Consider the following 24019-nt stretch of genomic DNA (forward strand, 5'->3'; position numbering starts at 1 on the left):
CATGGACGGATCACTGGTAAAATTATTTTCATAAGCGGTTAACCCTCTGACACGTCGACGGAGGCAGTAGTTTCCACTAGTGCCCCTTAAACAGGATCAGATGTTATAACCCTGGAAATTAGTTACAAGTAGAGAAAATAAGCCGCGGAGGAAAATGGAAATTTCTGAACAGAACAAGGAAAGTTGCATTCTGAGCCCTTCTCACATGATTTCCCGGGATTTTCAAATCCGTTTTGTTTGACCTTTCATACCTCGAACAGCCCTAGAAATAGCCCATTCCAAGGGAAACAACATTGCCCTGTTTTAGGAGTAAGGAAGATAAGGCCAAGTAAAAAAAGAAACATGTTTAGTGTCCCCGCCCGCTTCCTTTTTACAGGCCGCCTCCTTTTTTATTTTATTTTTATTTTTTATGCACATTTTTATATATATATATATATATATATTTTTTTAATAGGGTTATTTTAAATGATCTCAGCAAAAACATTCTGAATGTCTTGTCTGAACGCCTCGACTAAACTGTTTCAGTGATGTTTTGTGTATTTCAGCAGTAGAAAAAACAATGGATATTTGACATTTTAACAAAGAATGGCGGCCATCTTGAAATAAAAAGCCCCTCTTCCTCCTTTTTTTGAAAAACCCGGACGTGAAACATGTTGGGTTTTTTTTACTCGGCCTAACGCTGAGCTGAGCTAACTGAATGTTCCCCCACAGGAAAATTTGCAAGAATGGTGAAATGAATGAACACAGATGTTGGTGGCAGAGTAGTAATTCCCTATGTTCCTTGGGTTGTTTGTAACTACGTAGCTCTTCAGTGAAAAGGGCTAAAGTCAATGTTTAGGCACATGTTGCAAACATAAATGGAGGTTATACATTTGGTAATTACTCCAAATATTAATTACCATTAAAATTTACTTAGTAAGAAGCATTGTAGCTGTTGATATTGTATACAATTTTAGGAAACAGTTCCTTTCATAGGAATACAGTTTTAGACTGAAAGGGATGCAAAAACATTTCAGATGAGAAATGTTTCTCAGATTGTGTTTTCCAGTTTCAAATTATTCTTCCCTGCTGGACATAACCACACAAGATTTCCGGTGATGTCTAAAAACCGCTATCTTGTTTTGAAACAAAATTTTCTCAGGTTAGTTTTATTGTATCTTCATTTGTATAGGATTAAAACAACTGAGGATTTCAAAAACCAAAGTCGTTTTCCTTAGACAACCAAGAAGATCTCAATATTTCTCTTAACAATCACATCTTCTTGGATTTCTGCTGAATGAGTTTATTTGATTTTGATAAGCGAGAAACCGGTCATGCCTGGTTTTCTACTTTTGCAAAGCAAGATTTATCCCCGCTAAAGCAATTTCATTTTAAGAGCTCATCCAAATTAGGTCAGAGGTAAATAAGTAAGACAGGTCCTTCAAATCCCCTTTCCTCGATGTTGTTTCGCCTGAGTTTGTTTTAATTCGGTACTGGGGGTAGTGGGTGTGGGGGTGGCTGGTTCTCAACTGATGTGTGATGAATTTACCTTCTTTCCACTACGGTCTTATCCTCTGACATTTTCTCAGCAAAAGAATGACCTTTGAAAAACCAGATATTTCCATGTATTTAAACATCCCCTCCCATTGTGAATCCACAAGAAACCCGCCTGCCTGGATCCGGGGGTGTTTTGGCAGTAAAAGGTTCATTATTTCTGCGTGGCCAGACAATTTTCCTTTGGCATTATTTGAAGACATCCCGCGGAAGGGGATAGTGAAGCTTCCTGTCTTCCCCTTGAGTTATCAAAGTGTAAGATATCTCTACCTTCTCTTTCATACTGTTCTGGTTCCTATTTTTAAAAAGTCTTGAGGTCCCTGGATTTTTTTCATCAACAGGCACATTAACCTACAATCTCCGGCCAAATCTTGTTGGGCCAGCAACAAAAAGCTGTCGACTTTTCTTTTTTACGCCCCAAAAGGAAAAGCAAGCAATTAATATTAATTGTTTGTGCACATTCCTAATTTGTTTAAAGCCTTCTTTTTTAATGTTGTATTATATTTTTTTAATTGCTAAAAAATTTCAGACTGAATTGTTTGCCCCCCCCCACAGCCCACTCCGCCCCCTGTTCAAGTTAGCTCTCATTGTGCAGTCTCCACTCCAGTTTGGGTTAACAACTTTGAGTGGGGGAAAGATGGGAGGGTATATGTTTAGTTTTATTACATAGCACAAGTTTTTGGGGCGGGTTTGTAGTTCCACATAATATCCTAGACTCAGCTGGTTATATTGTAGACTTTACATTTTGAATGCAGCAGAGCTGCTGCAGTTTTATAGACTTAATTGCTCCATTTGCTGAGAGTGTGTTTGACTTCAATGTATCTTTTTTTGGTGATGCAAATGTGTGCTCTCTGTTGGTCAAGGCAGTCTTTAAGGAAGACACTACACTTTTTTTCTAGGATGGGATGTTAAAGACCTGCTTGAACGAAAATGTCAAGTCGTAAACTTTGCTGAATTTCACTTAAAATGTTTTCAATGAATAAGGAAATCGAGTCATAAGACTACAAATAGATTTCAATTGTATAAAAAAACAATCATTTTGAATGACCTTATCCAGCGCTTTTCTGAGAGATTTGCGAAAAGCCCTGTTACGTAATCACTCTCAAAATGTCATCTCTGGGAGCTCCAATTTGTAAAGCCGCTTTGTTGCAGTGTGGAGGCATAACAAAGCAAGCTCCCAGATATGACGTCAGCGGCATTGTCATTCGACGCGCACCGTCAACGGCAGAAGTGTTTTTAGTTTTTCAAAACCTTTCGGTTGGGGCCTGATTTTTTTTAATCGATAATTACGAAAAATTCAGAAGTGTACACATATCAAAATTACATTAAAATGGTGAACAAGTGCATTATAAACAAGTTAAAATAGCATTTGCGTTGAAAACTTTCCGCTCAGGTAGGTGTAGGTCCCACATGACTGGGATATTAATGTACACCTATTAATGTACACCTGGGGGTTAAAATAATCTAGAACACTTATTGTGGAAAGAGTAGGAGTTTACTCCGGAGCTTCTGGTTCACCACATCCCAAGAACCCGATCTACCCATCCTGTTATTTGCCATCTAGTCGCTGTTGCATGCGTCACAAATGAAATAAAAAATGTTGAGGTTTTGAATCCTGGCCAAGATAGCAGTGCAACACGTGTGTCCTTGGGAGCAATTGAACTCATGAAACGCGGACTTGTGATGGGTAGAGATGATAAGTGTATTTGATTAAATGATGAGAACAAGGTTTAGGGGTTGTAGGGGGGGGGGGTGATGAATGTACTTTTTAGAAGTTGAGAATGATGTTGGATTTGGTGGGTGACTTGGGATGAATTTTGAAGGAAATGGCACAGGTTGTATGCAGGATTTGAAACTTATGTAGTATTACGTAGTGGGAATCCAGCAGTCTTCTGACGATGGATAGAGTTTACTGTCCCAAACATTCAGTCCTCCAGTTTGTCTCAGAATCACCAACGGAAAAAAAATAACCAACAAGTACAAACAAGGACAGGGTAATTGGTATTTTGACGTCACTCTTTGCTTAGCAATTAAGATTGATACAGAGTTAAGATCAATCTTAGTGCTTTGTGAAATCGAAACAGCCCTAACTCTAGCGAGACCCGCGCGTAGCACGGGTTTCCCGCTAGTCACTTAAAAGAGATTTATCTACACGATGTCACGGCAAAACATTTTCCCCTAAAATTACCGGGATGTCTTCTTAGAAAGTTGACACTGTATTAATAATCAGCTGAAACATTCACGTCTAACTTTTGTTGTATCTTCCTTAATAATTGTACAGATAAATCAATTAGGTTGACAAAAACCATGCCTTTAAGGGCAGCAAATCTTTCCCGGTTCACCCCTTTAAATAATAATAATTGTCATACATTGCTCGTCTACTTCAGCGAAAATTCCGTGGTAATATAGGGACATTTGAAGTTTAACAAGGACCAAGACCAGGAAAGACACCGTAGCAAAGGCTGGCGTCAATTCTGTTGAAAGTCCAGGCCTCGCTTATACACCTGCAGACAGATGAAGTTTAGTGGGCGTACTTGAAATTTCAGCAGATTGTTAAGTAAGTTGTTAACATGATTAGAAGTATGGGAACAATCAATCTGGACAGGTGAGATTACCAGCAAACAGCGGCTCAAAGCTCTGCCATTGAATGAAGGCATTTAAGGAGCGGTACAGCTTAAAGGCACTGGACACTATTCATAATTACTCAAAATAATTGTTGCCATAAAAACTTGCCTGGTAACAAGTAATGGAGAGCTGTTGAAAGTATAAAGTATTGTGAGATACGGGCCCCTCTGAAGTAACATAGTTGTTGAGAATGAGGTAATTTCTTATAGGTGTTGAATTTCTATAACTCAAATAATTAAAGCAATCGCACAACATCGGTAAACGGTATTGTCCAAAGGCCCACACTTCGTCTATCACAACTTATATATAAAATAACAAACCTGTGAAAATTTAGGCTCAATCGGTCATCGGAGTCAAGAAAAAATAAAGGGGAAACCCACCCTTGTTTCTGCATGTTTCGCCGTGTCATGACATGTGTTTAAAATAAATCCGTTATTCTCGATATCGAGAATTGATAATTGTTTTAATGTTTTCTCACAAAGAAAAGCATTTCATGGAATAATATTTCAAGGGAAGTCTTTCACCATTCCCTTCTGTAAACCCTGTAGTTATTTGTAAATCTGTGAACTTTTAATTTTTGTTCTGTTCAGAAAGTGTCTAATGGCTTTAAACTACTTGAGGCCTGAAGCCTCATTTAGGCATCTGCAAGCACACATATTTGTGCAACAAGGGTGTTTTTTCGTTCATTATTCTCTAACTTGCAACTTCACAGATTTGTTATTCAATGCATACACATTTATTGGGATACACCAAGTGAGAACGCTGGTCTTTGAAAACAAGAACAGCAAGACCCCCCCCCCCACCCAAATCCATGTTTACCAATGGAAACCATACCACCCCACCCCTGGGAAGGTCTACCTTGCATTCTAGTCTGGGGTAGAGGGAAGTTACTCATCGTCTGGGGATGAAGCCAAGGTTACTCCGACTATCAGATCCAGGTTAGCTTAGCTGAATGTCGGCACATGCAGGCTTAATGTGTGATGACATGTGGCGACCATAACTCAATACATGGGGGAAATACCTCTCCTCAACCATTGTCCCTGATATCATATGCCAAGATTGTCTACCCTTGGATTCTGCTTGGTATCTAACCCCCCCACCCTATGGGTATTGTTGCTTGTACCTCTTCGCTGTCAGGGCCAAATTTCATAGCACAAAAAGCGGCTAAGCTCCAAATGATGATCATTTCCATAATATGGTTACCAGCCCAAATACCTTGTCCTTTGCAGAATTTGTGACTGGTATCCTGCTGATTTTCTGCAAAGCAGAAAATTCTGAAGCAGGATTTGTCACCACAGTATCCATTTATGGCGTGTTAGTGGCTGGGCGGATAAAAGCCACTGGACTCAAGCTCTGGTGTTTCTGTGGGTTCGATTCCTTGGCGTGACACTTGTGTCCTTAAGCAAGATGCTTTACCACAATTGTTGGGGCCTTCGGATAAGACTTAAAGCTGTTGGTCCTGTGTGTTGTGTAATTCACATACGAGACCACAGTGCGCTTATCAAAAAGATAAGGGGTTTGCCCTGTACTTCCTGGTTCGATCAGCTGCATATGTCGTGTCATGGCTGAGCGGTTAAAAGCACCGGATTCAGCAGAGTGTGGGTTCGAATCCCGGTTGTGACACTTGCTACGCAAAATTGGGGAGGTAGTGCTTTCTGCTCTACCGGCCAGGCTTCGGACTGAAAAAAATGCTGACGCACCTTGAGGGTCACCGATTGACAGATTTGACCGCTAAATAAGAAGCAACTATTATCTATTCGCCTCCATTAATAGACTTGTCAACAAACAAACGTCACAGAAATTAGCTCATAGTCTCCAGAAGTCATCACAAGTTAGAGTGTCCAAATTCAATCAATGACCCTGTTCAAAAAATGTCCTCCACTCCCACGTAAGTATTTATGTCCATCATACTTGTCCCAAACCATACCGATCTATGATATTAAGAGTAATTTGACAACAGATGTGTCCATAACTTTTTCCCATCAGGGGAAATCTTCAGGAAAGCCTTAAAGTTCAGACTTGTCACTTTGCAGAGCGTCTCCTCGGCAAACAAAAACAACCCCCTGGCCTCCGCCTCTCCCAACCTCCCACTATCCTTGCCCTCCCTTCCTTCCTTAAGGTTGTTGAAACAGCAGAGGTTATAGATGATCCACAAATCCTCCATGATGACTGGATGTGGCTTGTTTGAAACCATTAGTGGCTGTGGCTTCAGCCATTCTAAAGCTGTGTGCTATGGACCCAAGATGGCTGAGTTTAAGCCAGAGACGTAGTCAAAGCTGTTGTTGTGTAATATTAATTATTATAACAGCTCTTACATAATGTAATTCCTTGGTCTTTGCGCGCTTAAATTAATATTGCCATTGGTCAATGGGCCAATTATTTCATATTAAGCCATCTCATCTCCTCGGGGAGTATACAGCCTGTGCTGCCAATCATGTTGTGCGCAAAACCAGATTAATCACAACCTTCCTTCACATACCCATATCCCCCTTGGTGAAGATAAGCAATTATAGTTTAAGTGTCTTGCTCAAGGACACAGGTGTCATGACCTAGATTCGAACCCTACACCCTGATGACTCCGTTACGACTCTCCACAACAAACTTTTTAAGCGTGATTCCCATAGAGCTACTATGTTCACAAATTTGGTTGGTCAACACTCGAAATGTGTTGGTCAACACCCAAAACTACATAATTATATATCATTGTATTACCTATGACTGGTCCCTTGTCCAGTTGTGATAGTCAAATAAATTTCTTGCCAGTGTTTTCTGAATACAAGCTTTCTTAAATTAGGCCTTTAATTGTTAAACACATTAAGCTTAATCTGCAAATGTATGACCAGGAGACAACCTGATTTTGTTTTGTCCGCAATGGATAAAATGCAAATAAAAATATGTCACATAAAGTACATGCCTGCAGAGACAGGGTCTTTCAGAGATGAATTCTTGGAGAGAGATAAGTGAAAATTCCTGAATACTTGCGGGGATAAAGATGGAAATGAAATTAAGCCAGATCAATACACACAGTACATCTTTGATATCAGAATGTCATGTATAAATACGAAAAGTACATACATTCTCGCGTGATATCTCCAAGTCTTAAGTGTTGCTTAGTTATAAGCCTTGAGGTAAGATACTTCCCTTGGCAGTCTATACATGTATCGCCTCACAACAAATCAATAAAAAGCAATGACTCGACGAGAACAGGACAGCGAGTTGAATGCATCAAAGAACTTTGAACCTTTTGTGTCCGAAGAACCTTTTAAGGGTGATATCTCATAATGCATTTCCCCTAGACTCAGGCCTGATACTTCACGGAGGCAACGAAGGCGATTGCCTCCGTGGCCCCTTGTCATTGCCTTGGTGCCCCTGAATTGCTGTAGTACAAATTTACAATTTCCTCATAGGGTGCCCTTTACCAAGTTGAAAATGCCTTGGTGCCCTTGCCCTTTCAAAAACGAAGCATACAGGCCTGTAAGACTTCTTACCATTGACCCAAGCTAGGACTTACTGTTTAAATAACAAGAGGAGCAAAATGATCAGGTGCCCTATCGTCAGGCCTTTTTTTAAACCACAACTTCAGAAAGCAGCACTTTTGGTGTAGAGGTTCAAATGGGCAGATGGAACCTGAATGAGGCCGTACCTATGATTTAAAATGTTCCATACTTTTAGACATGATCAGGCAGAGTTATGAATTTGATGCACTGATATTCTTTCTGAAGATAGTATTTTTAATAAGGCAGTAGCATAACATTCTGATTTTCACTAGATAATGACACTGAGCCATATTTTAAAACGTAACCATTGATTGTAACCAATATGTATTCACCCTTTAAAATGTTTAGTCACTGCCAGTGTCATGTTATCTGTAAATTGGACATTTCTTTGCATGCTTCAATTCATGCTACACATGAATAAAGCAAGGTATCCAATTTGTACTATTCTTGGATATTCTTGCAATATTCATAACTTTTGCAACCATTGATTGTAACCAATATGTATTCACCCTTTAAAATGTTTAGTCACTGCCAGTGTCATGTTATCTGTAAATTTGACATTTCTTTGCATGCTTCAATTCATGCTACACATGAATAAAGCAAGGTATCCAATGTACTATTCTGGGATATTCTTTCAATATTCATAACTTTTGCAAACAATTTTGGAGAGGGAAAGATTGAACAGAACATTTTCAAATTGTAGATTGAAAGAAAGTTGTGCAAGATGATTGTTTAGAATTACCTTCAAAAATATTCCAGTCGTCGATATGATAAGGTCCCTCATTGGTAAATATTGATTGTTGTAAATTTGTGAGAGGGCAAATTACAGCTCTTGGCTCAATGAAAGTGTTTCCATCTCTGCCTCTTTTCTCCTTGAACCAGACCTGATTAATGTTACGCATCATGAGCCCCTTTTCATTTTTTCCCCTCTTGTTCGTGGTGCACCAGTGATGTTTTTTACACGGTGCCTGGATTGTCTAATGCATGGGGTAATTAGTCATAGACTGTAAAGCCCGTCAGGCTTCCCCAACGATCATTCACAATGTTACCGGGGACTTTAACAGAGTTTAGCTGTCACTGACGTTCCAGCAGACTGCCAGTGAATGGCTCTCCAATCTCATCCTGACTAGTTCTCCCTGTAAACGATCGGGCATTTTGTCGTAGGAGCCTGAAATTGCAGGGTGACTTGTCTGATATTTGTTAGCGGGTTGTTGTATGCACAGTTGTAAGCTGGATGGTTCTTTATAAGGTATGCCCTCTATTGTTGCTTGAGAACTTTTACACGAGTCTTGGGATTAGGCCGTGGATTATACAAGTTTTCGTTGGATGGCTTCAACGGATGTAAGCTTTTCTGTGATACGGATCAACGATTGGAGGAAAAGTGTAAGCTTGCGTGATCATGCATGTCTAGTAGGAACGTAATCTTTGATCAAATTTTGATTGTTCATCATGCTGTCTTTTCGGTACTTTAAACACCGGTTTCAATATATCGACTGTTGATTGGATCCTGGAAATTTGAAATTTAAACCTCAAGTTGCTTCTCCTGATTCACCAAGACCTTTCAGATAAGTGCATGTAGAGTTTGATGATTACAGCAGAGGGTACAGCTTACATCTTGTTTGACGTCTTTAACCCTGACTCTATCCCTATCAGACTAGTAACATGTAAGCAGCCTTTTGGGTTTGGGCTTTCTGTCCTTACTCTATTGTTTGACGTAAGACTCTTTTCGCGATACTCATTCACGCATTTATTATTTGTCAAAGAAACTCACCCTTATATGATTACTTTATGTACTCAGATGTGGTATTTGTCATGCAAGAAGTCATAGTATTTCTCATATGTAAAAATCGTTGTAATTTTATGTGATCCTGCTTACCAGCTGTTTTTCCTAATTCACATAACATAGTGGTTAGATACATGTACAAGGGGTAGATGTTAAATTTGCTTTGGGGACACTAGAGCATTATTTTGTGTGTAGTTCTGAGGCCACTGCTGTTAGTTTGAGACATTTCTTCATAAATTAATTGTGTGTGACATATTGTGGGCTTAAGTGCCTGGTATTTGAGGCCCTAGACTGTCTGTGTAGCAATAATCCATGATATTTGGCAATGAGTAATTCCCTGCAAGGACAGACACCATGTTCATGATGATGTGTCTCATATGGTATCTATTACAAGGCTACTCAATGGGCCTTAAAGGCACTGGGCACTTGGTAATTATTCAAAATAATCACTAGCATAAAAACTTACTTGGTAACGAATTTTCAAAGTTTGTACATTTTTCAAAAACTTTTTTGAAATTCTGTTTGGTGCCCTTTGGGTTGTGTGCACGTGTACAAATATGTAACGCGCTATTACTAATAGCTATAAATTGCATTCCTCATAATTAAATTGGCAAACATGAATTTGCGCGCCAAACACGTGAAGCCAGCCAGTTTTAAACAGCTCCAGCTTTGTCTTTATCAGCCGTTTAAACACCCCATGTACTGCGCTCTCCAACAAATTGAAATAGCAGAACTGTCTTGGGTATTTATGAACAATGAATAAAAACTACTTGAGTATGTCGTAGACAATATTTGTGCAAAGAGTTACTCAATACTTATTAGTTGTTCAATTGGTGTCCTTGAAAACAAAAAGGGTACCAATGATTGTGGCTGTGCACATGAGCAGAAACTAGTTCGTACGCACCCAATTTCCTGAGAGCATGATTCTCATCGCGTGGAGATCACCCACAATGAATGTTTTCCTGCGTGAATTGAAGAAGTATTTCCTTGATTTGGATCTTACAGGTCGGTCATGAGGAGATACAGCAAGAGAAGACAATGTTGCTTGAGAGATTGCGACTTCTTGAAGCCGAGAACTCCGCTCTCGTCTTGGAGAATGAGAACCAACGAGACCAGTATGAGCGATGCCTTGATGAGGTAAGGAAAACCAGGAATAGTTGATTTTTTTCTTCTTTTCTGTAATTTCTTGTTTATCCTGGGTAACCATTCAGTGAAAAACAAAAACTTGCTGATGTCCCATGGATCTGTGTAATTGTATCTTGGAAGAAACTGTATCTTTAATGTAAGTCTCAAATATCTTTTAAAATTTTGAGATACTTCGAAGAAAAAAAACACCTTCAAATTTAGTAGGGACTCTCAGGGTCTAAAAGACTCTGCTGTAATAATTGAATGAACATTTTTTTATAAACTTGACGGGGGCCCTATTCAAATGCACACAACGACTACACAGTCTATAAATGTAGAGCTTTAGTTTTGTTCTTTCCCCTGATAATGAAACAAAGGCCTGATAATGAAGAACTGTTCAATTTAGATTTAAAGGAAGACTTAGAATCTATTTTAAAATCTCAAAACCTCAAAATGTTAAAACATTTTGAGGTTTGGTTGAAGGTACATGTAGGACTTCAATAATGCACACATACATATATTACTTACAAATGCCTTGCATAATTTGTAGCTGATAACTAATCACTGAAAACCAAAACAAAATGGATTTGTTCAGTTCATACAGTAGATTTTTTCAAATTGAACCCCATATAAAGTGAAACTATGAAGTCTTTACTCATTTAATTAATTTGCCCATACGGAAGACAACGCACATCTTCAAATGCTAAATCTAAATTCTATTTTGTGCAACGATATTTGACATCCTTGTCTTTGCATGTCTGATGTTCTCTTCTTTGTTTTCCCACAGGTGGCCAATCAAGTGGTTCAAGCCCTCTTAATGCAGAAGGTAAGTGAGAATTGAGAGTCCTGTATTCATCTTGTTCCTTGTCTTAGCAGTCTCTGCTGTGAATCTTAAGCAACTTTTGCAGTGAGCCGCAGCAGCACTCCTTCATAGAGTGTGGCTAGATGGTTGACTTTCAGATAAAAGCAATATTGTATTTGACAAATGCAGGTTCTATCAACCAGCTGAAAAGTTGTGTCATGACTTATAGGATGTGTGCCTTACTGCCTAGTTTATTGTCGTCGCAGTCCTGAGAGTCACGATTGACTCATTGTGACCCTTTTGATGACAGAGTTTTACCTCTGCCTGTTCAAAGCTGACCTGTAGAGGCTGTGGTCAGAGACATGTCTGTCAAGTGCTTTATTCCATCGGTCCAGCAGAGTTTATGTCTGACATGTGAGTGGCTTCCTTCAAAATGTCTTTGGACAAGAAATCTTCTCCTGATTATGAAGTATTACAGATTTTAGCAATCATATTAACCAAATTGTTTTAAATTTAGGGCTGAATTTGTCATTGAAGTCCTGGTAGTCATGACTGACTCATTGGGACCCTTTTGATGACGGGAGTTCCACCTCTGTTTGTCCCAAGCTGACCGATAGGCTGTAGTCAGAGACGAGCCTTGTCAGCACCTTTATTACATGTGTAACTTCCAATTACAAGTTATTCTTCCTTAGCGGACATAAAACCAATTCGGCTTTTCGGCGAAAATGGTATACTTTGCCTTTGAGTGCTTACCCACTTGAATCAATGAAGCTAAAGCTTAGAAAGGTCGTTATGGTGTGTCTTCTACTCGGTCCAATAGTATGTTACTAGGCCCTCATGTTTTGACGCAATTATTTCCAGAGCCACAGAGAAGGTATGATCTCAATGACTGATGAGATTAAAAACACAGCCTCAGTTCCATTGGCTAAGAATAATGTGATTTGATCAGTCGGTATGATTCTGAAGCATGGTTTCCATTTTGTACAAGGTCGCTATCTCTCAATTGGACTTTTCCGATTTTGTTCTCTGTGATTCAGATGGCTACCGCTATTGTTCCTTCCCCTGTAATGTTAGAAACATATTATTTCCAGGTCACAAGTTCAAATCCGTCTCCAAGAATTTGTCTCTTTGATGATCACAAGTGACAGGCAGCTGTAGGGCAAGAACCACTTGTTGTTTTTGCAGTGGTTTCCACTTTCTGGTAAGAAAGGGAGAAGATAGAAAATTGAAACTAATGTATTTTGTCATTGGATGTGCGAGGTATTGGTGAAGGACACAAGGCTGCGCTTTGTGTAAAGGTCCTATCAGACGTGATTCTTTGTCGAATCTTAAGCTTGTGTTTCCTGTAATATTGAGTCTGGAGACTGATGGGACAGAACAGTGCGTTGGGTGAGAGACTGGAAGACAAGTTTAAAGAAGGGCTGATGGCTCTGGTGGCGTCTGATTGCACAGGGGCCATCATTCATGTATGCTGATTTTTGTCTGTATGCTGTCGGTTTTTAAAGGGCAGGGGCACCGAGGCATTATCTCCTGTGTAATTAAAGGGCATCCTATGAGGAAATTTCTACTGGAACATTTCAAAGGCACCAAGGCAATGACCAAGGGGCATGGAGGCAATCGCCATTGGTACCTCTGCGAAAGATGTGATCTTTCTGTTTCCAATGACATTAAGCTTGGGTATGGGGGAAGATTGTGGATGAAACTACAGCTGTATTGCAAAATGTTTTTTTTTTGCTCTGGCTTGAGTGCTTTTGATGTATAATAATCTGTCTCTTTCCAATGATGGTAAGCTTAGGTATGGAGGGTGAACATGTACAAAACAACAGCTTTATTTCAAAATTCTCTTTGTGCTCAGGTTTAAGTGCTTTTTGTGATGTCTAAAGTCCGATAGTAAGGACTGAGTTTGCTCTGTGTGTCAGTGAAGACTAGGTCTTTTTGGTGATCCGACCAAAGACACTGACGAAGCCTAGGAAGCAGCCAAATAGTATCTCTTTAAAACAGAGGATGTTTTTAAGGTGTTTTTTTATTGCTTGGATCAGCTAGAGGTGTTGTGACACAACGCAGCGGGGTGACAGAACAAGTGTATTGTTTCAGGGGGCATCTAATCTGTAGTGACAAGATAAGCGTGGTCCGGCTTTAACGATACATGTTGGAACACCTGTTCTATTAGAGGAGGGGGTAAGCAGAAAAGGGGGGGGCAAACAGAAAAAAGGGGGCAGCGAGGAGAAGGGGGTGGACCACAGATATTTTGTTTGGTCAGTTAGGGCTGTCAATGAAAACCAACTATCTGACCCTATTGGGAAAACACACTGAGTCACAAAGTTAAGACTAGCTGGCACCACGTTAAGGCGCCAGTTTCGACTGCATCACGACTGAACAATGCCAATGAATTTGACACAGCTGGGTCATACCCTGACCCCTGGATGTTAATTCAAATTGATGAACCTCTTTTCACTGAGCTTAAAACAAAGCTATATGAAAGGAGTTAAAATAGAAGATGAGTGATCATTGTTGTTACATGTGCTTTGTGCCACATTACTTGGTAATCGGTGGGGGATTGGCGAGGTGCCAGAGTGTTACTGCACCGGTTTATCACCCAGACGAGTCTAAGAACCTTTTCATCCTGTAATTGAACCCGAATTCGTAAACCGCAGCAGGTTTTATAATTATCGAAAAGACCTTGAGAGTTAACCCCACTCTTGCTTTATATCCACGTTGGTTTCAAGTTTAAAGGTAGGATTTGTTTTTGTCAACGAAATGTAAATGCAGTCATCCTGCTACACGAGCAGGATCTACATGTATGTTCCTGTGAAAGTCCTCTCTCTGGTTTTTATCAATTTTCACATGTCACTTTTTGTGTACCTTTGACAAAAATGAATATGACCCTTCCTTTAAATTACCCACCTCCTTTTCAGATAGTTACCTTTTGATTGACTTTGTTGCTTGCAGAACAATTTAAGTTTTGAGGTTCATGTGCCTACCATTTTGTGAACGCATTGACCAGTTCCAGTATTGTCTTTTACTGGATGTCATTTGTATTCAGCAATTGGTAGGAAAATTTGTTGTGAAGACGTTGTCCCATCGTAAGATGCATCACCTGCGCAGGATCTTCTTCAAGGCAATAACAGATACAGACATGGCTTAGGTACAACCCATCAATTGCCCTATCAGTCTAGAATCCTGAATCCTGGTGAAGGTAACCGCAGGTTCCCACTTATACTCCTCCTCTATCTGCCTGCTTCAGGGATGTAAGACAAACCACAACCTTGCTACAGGATTTCGAGGCTTTGCACGGTGAAGATTGGGGGAGTATTTACTAGGTGTGCCATCTTACTGTCTTGTCTTCAGTAAAGGGGTAAATTTCAAGCAGGTGTGGGGGGGTTCTTTTGGATTCTTGTTCCGATTAAGTTGAGACCATGTTAAGATCTCTTGTTGGATGAAAGTGTTGTGTCTTGGAGAGCCGATTCCTCAGGCTATCTGCGTTCTGATCATGCTTTGGCTGTGAATTGTTGCGCTATACCCATGAAGGTGATGTTTTAAAGATGCGACTCAAGGTAAAAAGAATCAACCCACACAGCTCATATGATGGCTGTTATTGCATTCAAGATATTGATTATAACAAAGTAGGGTATCCTTGAACAAAATAACCAGTGGTAAGCTTGCGGTTAAGGCCTGTTCCCTTCACAGCCCGATTTTTGTTCTTTTTGCATTTTAAACCAACATGTGGAATGCTTTTATAGCTTTTTCGAAATTATGTGTTAAAAAGAAGGAAAAAAAATGTCTTTCTGACCAAACAAAATGTATCTTGCTGATTTGTGTTGCCTTGGTACATACCAAAGTCAATACCACTTCTTGAGTGTTAATGCCCTCTCATGTATATCATGGTCGTACTTGTACAATTTATGACAATTTTTGAGTACATACAAAATATTTTTTTGTTTTCCCTTAGAAATTTAAAAATAAGTTACACAGAGAACACTGCCTGTGTTATTTTCGTCACCCTCGGTAGACACACAGTGCTATTAATCATAACTGGAGATTCCAGGGTAAATTTATTTATTCCTCTTTCACTCAACTGAAATGCCACACCTGTTGAAGGTTGGAATCCCTTCTATCTTTAGTGAGATTTAGGAGTTGGCATGAGTGACTCACGGTAACAGAACACATGCTCACGAGTTGGGTTGTTATTGTTTTAGTTCTTTGAAAGTGGCATTAAAAATGGAGATACTCAATTTGGTTTTAAGGCACAAACCAGTTTGGGAACAACAGATTGTTTTTTATGGTTATTTGTATGCTGATACTTTTAACATCTGTACATGTTTCAGACTTACATGTATAGACCGTATTGAATAACCCTTTTTTTGCTATGAAAAGTCGCCATCTTGTAGCACACAGCATTCCCGGTTTTATTTATACGGTATATGCGCGCACGCATACGCGCACAGTCGCCATCTTGAAGGTCAGATATTTGAACGGTTGCGTCATATTCAATACGGTACATTGAGATAAAACCTGCAGTAATGCTGTATTTTTTCAAGGCAGAAAAGTTCTAGTCTTTCATTGTGAATTAAAACATGACCAATTCTCATAACCTTTCCATGCCATCTCCTGAGAGAAGGATAGGCACACCTGAGTGAAAGAGCCAAGTGTTGTGGCTTCTTGACAACAAGACGGTTTGAACTTGCTCTCTCTAAACAAAAAGTGCACCATCCCTGCAAAGGGTTGGAAAAAAAAAAAAAAAAGTGCAATGTCTGCTTGTACATAGGCATTTTTTACGGGCAATTAGATTCAATCAACTGCAAGAGGAACTCTTTGACCTTACAAGAGACACCTTTCTTGTCCTATGTGAAGATTCAAATGTGAAATTTCCTGTAAATTGCCCCGTTTGATGTCCGTAAGAAACATATAGAACTGACATTTACTGTGAAAGACAGTTTTTGATGGAAATAAAGGAAAACAGAATCCCAGACATGTTGCTCATCTGACTTTTGGATAAAACAGACGTCATCGGAAACAGATCACCAGCCAATGCTTTGACTTTGTTTGATCTTTGAGATCGAAGTGATGAAAATGCAAGCAAACAGCAAGTTTCCCTTTTGCTTCAAATAGTTAATTGAGATGAAAACTGAAAGTTTGCATTAAAATTGTTCTGTAGAAAGCTGAGATGAAAACTGAAAATTTTCTTTTAAATTGTTCTGTAAAAAGTCGTTATGAGTACCAAAAATATTTACTAAAATTGTTCAGTGAAAACTTGAGATCAGTACTGAAAGTTTTCCCCAAAGAAATTAAGTGAAAACTTGACAAGATGACTTCTTTCAAGATTTTTGCTTGAGAAATGTGAACTTTCTGGAATCATTATTCTGAAGTCTTGTGTAAGTTGTGCCTGAGGTAAGATTGTGGATGGATGACAGAAAACAGCGAAGAAGACAATTAAGGAAATTGAGAAAGATGTCAAGACAGATGGATCTTGATGAGATTTCTGCAGATCAAGGAAGATTAAGCAGGAAGATCTACATGTGAGTCTTGTACATGTAGTTTGTGAAATCACGTGCCATGTTCGGCTAGACATCAAATCAGACATGACGTACTTACAATTTTTGGCTCTCTCTCTGTCGGCCGTAAATGTGGACACGCATGAATGTGATTCGTTACAGAAGTCTGACTTCATCGTTTAGATGCGGAAACCACCAAGCGAGATCTACAAGTTTCGGAATGACGGCCAAAATTCCATGGCAACGATGACGAGAGGCCTATTTTTTCTTTGAATTGTTTTTGAGTATTGTCTGGTTTTTTAGTGAGTTTGCCGGAGGAGGTAAGCTTTTTAGACAGGCAGAGTTGATCCTTCTCCTATGACCTTTTTACCAGTCTAGCCAATCCAGGTTAGGCTCGATGTACCTGGATGGAGACCTGAAATATGCCTTTTTAAATGTCTGCTTTTCATGTTAGTTTTAGGAAATATGCATGAGCATTGAGAAAAACATTTATAGATCGGACATTCAACTCTCCAAATTACACAAACCTGCTGATTCACTCTTTTTCGTTTGCTTTTTTTTTACTGCCCCCTCCCCCCCCCCCATAAAAAAAGAAGAGTTTTTAAAACATGCTGCACAGTTTGGTGTGCTATGTACATGTAGATTTCCTTTACTATTGGTAGTGCAACAGATTGGTCAAGCCGTACATGGACTCAAGAGAATGATAGAAAATGATTAAGATTTTGACGGGACAAAAATCGGGCATTTAAGTTTTCGGATTACCAGCTGATATACTCTTTTTCTTTTGCATTGTTGTTTTTTGTTACTGCTAAAGAAGAGTTAAAAAAAAAAAAAAAAAATGATACAAGTGCTAGGTTTCCTTCCTCAAAATAGTACAATAGATTGTTCACGCCTTGCATTGATTGAAAGGTTAGGCCTAGAAAAGCGTCAATGCTTTGACCCAGAAAAGCATGCACACAGTTTTGTTTCATTCATTAAAAAAAAAACACTTTACCAAACAAAATGTGTGCTTGGCAAATTGTCTGCTTGATCAATATATGTTGAGTGATACGTGCGTATCTAATGGTTTAACCTGCATTAAATTTCACATACATACGCATGTATGAAAGAGGGCATGACGAAAAACAATCCCACAGGAAAACATCAAAAGATAATCAGCAACATTTTCACACATCCCGGCTTCTAGTTCAAGCTCATTTTTTTTTATATTTTTCGAGCTAATTTCAGAAGTATCTCGTGTCGAAACGAAAATCAACTCTGTCTCGGTTGAATGGCTCCGTCGGGGGATTGCCCAGTTGTCGCTGAAAATCGAGTTTGCACATTGAGCCTAAAAGTAGCTAACAAATGACATTGAATGGTGCCATCCAGTTGCAAAGAGGACCTTTCCATATTAATATAACATTAAAACCCACCTGGCAATCAATTGTCTGACTATAGGAAAGTACGTCAAGTCAGAATATTGAAGTAGAGGCGGTCTGTTATCACCAATGAAGATGTTTCTATTATTAAAAACAATTTGGTCCGATAATCCATGTGGGAGCTTGGTTGTAATTAAAAGTCGAGTTCGGATTCCGGAGTTGGGGTCTTTCGGGGGTCCCAAGACGACACGAGAGTCCCTTGTTTTTGTGTTGGATGGTTGGATGATGTATTCTGACATCCAAAGTGATGAGTTAAGGACATTGCCAGAGGGTGTATGAGCAGTGCCAGGGGGGCTCTCTTACGGCCAGGTCCAGGGGTCATTTGGACAGCAAGCAGGGGTGCATTATTTCTTACCCTCTCCCCCTTGGGTGTTTGTCATCTTGCCATCTCTGAAGCTTCCAGTGGGACCATGTCTCATTTCCTTGTCATTAGAATGATTGATTTATTATCGTACAAAGGAAATGGACCTATAGATATTACTTGAGACAGCTTAGTTTCTCTGAGTATGACAACATTTATAGCAATCAAATTTATATTACATGCGATTAATCGAGAGAATGCTCTGATCATAGAGGAATTCGTTCCTCCATGCTCTGATGATGATGTTGTTGACATTGTTGTTGTTGGTGGTGGGTTTTTTTTTTGTATGGACTTGCAGGAGAATCTTGTTTTTCAAGAAAGATACTTCGGTACTGTAAGCCTGCAGTATAAACAACAACAAAATGTTTACATGTATAACTTAAGTACGTAAGCAGTGTATTCTGATGCCTCTGTAAAGATAATTTAGAAAAAAATATAGCTTTTGATTCTATGTTTACTCTTCACTTTTTAGACCTGTCTTTTGTCATGCGTTTTGTTGTTATTGAAAATTTGGCATGTACTTCTAAGCCTGGATTATTGTGAAGCAATACTTTGCTCACTTGTATCCTACATTTTTTGAGTCAACAGTCTTCTAAGAATAAATGCCTTTCTGATTCAGGCCTGAAATTTCATCTTTGAAAGGGCAAGGCCATTTTTATTTTGCAAAGGGTACTTTAATTAAAGCCATTGGACCCTTTCGGTACAGAAAAAAAAAAAAAAAGTTCACAGATTTACAAATAATTTACAGGGTTTACAGAAGGTATTGGTGAAAGACTTCTCTTGAAATATTAGTCCATGAAATGCTTTACTTTTTGAGAAAACGGTAAAACAATATAAATTCTCGTTAGCGAGAATTACGGATTTGTTATAAACACATGTCATGACACGGCGAAACGCTCGAAAACAGGAGTGGGTTTTCCTGTTATTTTCTCCCGACTCCCGATGTCCGATTGAGCCTAAATTTCCACAGGATTGTTATTTTATGTATAAGTTGTGATACACGAAGTGTGGGACTTGGACAATACTGTTTACCGAAAGTGTATAATGGCTTTAAAGAATTCAACAGGAAACATTTGAAAGGGCACCAAGGCCACCAAGACCAAGGGCAATGTATGCCATGGCCTGTGTGGCCTGCATGTAATTACAGGGGTTTCTGTTTTATTTCTGAAGACGACTAGGCTTGGTTAAAGATGTGCGTGACACAGGTGCAGTTTGATCCATCCCAGGTCAAGTCCATATGTACATGTAGACTGTTTATCCTACGTCAGATTTGTGTCCCCTCAGAGTCTCTTTTGTGTCCCCGCAAAGTCTCTGATCAATTACTGAACCCCTGGACACTCTGCAGGGTCAAGGATCAAGTTTTTGACCGAAAATTACCTTGAAAAATCTTGCTTGAAATGCTTGACCTGATGTGTAGTTTCTTAATGGGTTTAATTAAGGAAGTTTGTGGAACAAAAACCTGCTTAATAATTGGATGAGATTTTATCAGTCTTGTGTGATTCTCCAAGAAGCTAGTTCAGGTTGAAGCACGACTCCCGTTGTCTCAAGAGGTTGGTCTCGTTAAAAAGTTTGCCCCACAGCGGAACTTAGGAAATGATTGTTAATAATGACTGTGAGGTTAGTGTAGGCAAAGGTAGTGAAAGATGCACCATTGTATGCCTCAAATCCTATAGATGTCCCATTATTGCACGATCTTGCGTTGTGTGAAGATGGCTGGTCTTGAAGTCTTGTGTTTTAATGGTTTGTGATGTGATCTTTCAAGAATATCTGGTTGTAAGAGGAACTGGTTGAGATTCTGTGAAACACCTTAAAGCAAGAACAGCAAGCTCCTTTGGCTCAAGACCCTGAATCAAGCGTTAACAAGTAGCAGTTTAAAAAAACTTTGCAACCTGAATTGACCGTGCAAATCTTGCACATACCCAAACATTTTTTGGACCACTCTGGTCCTATGCACATCGTTTTGAACTTGTGGAGCAAACAAACTTGCGCACTATAAGGGATCCAAATATTCAAATAAGCGTTAGACTTAGGATTCCAGAAAGGCTATACTTACATGTAACTCGATTAAAAGCTTTTTTTTTAATCAGTCATTCCAAAAAAACTTTCACTCTAGTTTGTTGTCTTTCCAATCATTTTGGCTCAGTTAAAATTGCCTCGCATTAAGCTGAGGTTAAAGTGACTAATTACGTTTGCAAAACAACAGTCGTAATTAGTTTCCCTACATTGGGATAACGACTGAGAAAAAAAGATTGCGCTGCTTGTCTGATAAAACAGCTGTCCGCTGACCGATAACCCCAACCCAGTCTCTCCCATTCATCCAGACTTTTGACGATGCGAACGTGTTTTCTTCTCAGTCGCAAAAGTAGCCCACAAACTTGGAAAGTTTTCCCCATGACACAGGAACATGACAACAGGGACTTGTAGCCTCCTGCTTGGACCAACAACAAGTTGAACATTATGGAAAGGTATGCGGTAACACCATGTAATGACTATCTCTAAATGAGTTGGGGTGGTTCTGAAAAGAACCGTTGGTTTCAACTCGACGTTTCGATCAGTATGCTCTGATCGTCTTCTGGAGAAAGCTGCAAAGTTGAACATTGTTTGGCTCGTGTCAGCGCGGTGAGACTTGCCAAGTGTAGGGCAGTGATTAAGTGTGAATTTGGCTTGAAGGATTTCCCTTAATAGTGTGAGACACTAATACTGATGATGGAGCAGTCGGCAGTGGTCTTGTATTATCTATACTATTTTGCTATGTGTCTTGGGACTTTCTTGAAGGAAGCGGCCCAGGTGAGAACAATTTGGTTTCTTTTCAAGTTATTGTTTCAGTTCTAGTTTTAGTTGCTTCTAAAACATGGTCAGGTTTTTGTTTTTCATATTTGTTTTCATCTACCTGATATGTTTGAGATTTGAATCTTGTGCCATATCACTCTGCATATTTGGCATTTAACCGTTTAGAGACCATTCTTTTCTGTATAATCATCATCTTGTTGCTGCGATGGTCTACAAAAGGTTAAATATGTTGCATTTAAAAAAATCACTTATCACAATTATATAATGAATTTAAGTTGATTCAACTTGTTGCAATTTTCTTCTCGTCCAGAATGTTTGCCAGGAAGAGCATCAAATACTCTCCCATGAGATTTTACTAAATTCCAAGTGATGTTTGAAATTGGTTTTTAATTCAGTATAAATTTTCATACTGCAATATGTAACAATGGCAACACTAATTTACATCAATCAATCAACCCTTCAATCTCTTGAGAAACACAATATTGTTTTATGAAGTCTGATTATCCCAGAGACTAAAATAAATTGTGCACTTAGTGCTTTGATGATATAACCCTCAGGGAGAATCAGTTTATGAATTTTTGATGAAGTAATATCCATAGATTCTGATTTACCCTTAGACTCGAGAATTATTACAACCCCAAATATCCAGGGATAAAAATTTTATAATAATAATTTGAAAAGGAATGACTGCAAATTGATGTTTGGCATATACGGTTGTGTGTCATTTTCTTTCATGGCGGGTCTGGTGCTTTGTAGTCTTGGTTCATACTTACACTGTATGTACAAGAGTGGTTCGTGGATGAAAGCGTTCTCTTTGAGGAAAAATTGTGACAAATCAAACTGAGAAGGTCTTTCAACAAGACTAGGTGCTTTGCACTACTGCTTGTAAAAACAGATTTTAACTGTTGCTATTGTACAAGTAGGTATTAATTAAGCTTTGTAGTTGCAGTAACATGGGTCTTTCAGATTACAACTTTTTAAATCAAGCAGAATTTAATAATTGGTAAAGACAAGTGTCCACAGTTTGTGTGACCAAACATATATCAAATCACAAGTGCAATCACAAGAAAAATAGTTGGGGAGAAAACAAAAATCACTGCTTCAAAAGATGAGATTTTATACTCGCAAGATCAACAACTAATTCTAACAAAAAGCTATAGCATTTCAGGCAAATGTATTGTAGGGGGAGCTACTGGCTCAATGTCTATCTTTAATAATAATAAAAATAATAATAACAATAATATCAATAAGCAGTTCTTTAAAGCGCAAATTACAAATAAAGTCTCTAAGCGCTTCTGTGATTAAAAAGATGGGTTTCAAGTTTAGATTAAAAAATTTCTAGCGTGGAACAGTCTTTGACATTGTTTGGAAGAGAGTTCCACAGTTTGAAGTATATTGGAAGGAATGTTGACTGTAGAACTTTGTTTGGACTGGAATACATGTGCTGAATTTTTGTTTGAGGTGTCGTGCTATAATCAGGAGCTTCATTACCTCATTCATTTCTATGTGACATTATTACATTAGTATCCAAAGTTGATGTTAATAACTTGACCACCAGGAGGTCCTAGCTTGTGGTCCTCTCTTGCGGCCCTTCTGGTTGTGATCGACTCGGCAGGGGCCATCACTCCGGTCTTTGATTAATCATCTGTACTTTGCATCTCACTAGGGCGCCTTGGATCTCCACTGAATCATAAACGCAGGAAATTTGTCGTTTACTTTTTGTCTCCTGGTTGGTGGCACATTCATGCAGGCGCAGCTTTAAAAACTCATTCTCTGTATTTGACGCTTCTGAGAAAGCTGTTTATAGGGTTTTGTTTCCCCAGCTCCAAAATTTCTTACCAACGATTACCAGTAACAGATGACGTACAAGAATAGATGTTCAATTAATATGTCGCCCATGTAAGCCCGAAGCTTTATTGACCAATCACAGGTGCAGTCTTTTAAACAAGACACTTCTGTTGTTATGATTTGCCACTTTTTTTTTTTTTAAAGTGGCCTGACGTTTCAACCCATTTTTTACTAGAGTCTTTCTCGAAGGCTGTTTTTTATCAAGTCAATCGAGTTGGACATTATTATTCTCATATTGTGGCTAACCTAGAAATCCTTGTTTTCTAGCGAGTAGAATCTTGTTCAGTCAAACCACAGAATGACGTACTGTAGGGATATAAACAGGTGCCAAGGGAGGACATAGCACTAATCCCTCAATGATGCTAGCCGCAACCATGTGGTAGACCGTCTCTAGAATTAGGAGAAGAGAAAATAGACTCTGACCAAATGTTCAAGCAGATATTTACGAGGGTCTTGTCTGCCTTGCAATGATCCACATTCTACCTCCTTAATGATTGGCTTAACCAATTAGACTTGTATACAAGTGACCCAATTCTTCTTGAGCCGTTAAAGCCTACAAGTTTGTCTTGCATGTTTACATGCATAGATATGGTAACACCCTAAAGATTTGCTACAAGCCCCCCCCCCCCCCCCAAAAAAAAAAAGGACCGTTGTTCTTAAAGGTACCACACCATTTTTTTCTTCCTTTCTTTTCATTCTAGAGAGAGACAGTTCTGATTCACGTAAAATATAATAATTCTTTTGA

The 24019-nt window shown here is 39.1% G+C and overlaps 1 protein-coding gene across 4 annotated transcripts in view; it reads left to right on the plus strand.

Annotated features, from left to right (window-relative positions):
* The window catches only part of LOC117291297, a 70679-nt gene that overhangs the window by 27956 nt on the left and 18704 nt on the right, over positions 1–24019 (plus strand). For 2 of the 4 annotated variants that reach the window (XM_033772932.1, XM_033772931.1), the window contains exons 5-6: positions 10444–10575; positions 11351–11389. In XM_033772932.1, the coding sequence (XP_033628823.1) occupies positions 10444–10575; positions 11351–11389 (171 nt within the window). Of the gene's footprint in view, positions 1–8836; positions 8905–8959; positions 9039–10443; positions 10576–11350; positions 11390–24019 lie in introns of those variants that run through there. The other 2 variants (XM_033772934.1, XM_033772933.1) reach the window with 2 other exon arrangements.

Source organism: Asterias rubens, chromosome 6 (assembly GCF_902459465.1).
Source record: "Asterias rubens chromosome 6, eAstRub1.3, whole genome shotgun sequence".
NCBI classification, from domain to species: Eukaryota; Metazoa; Echinodermata; class Asteroidea; order Forcipulatida; family Asteriidae; genus Asterias; species Asterias rubens.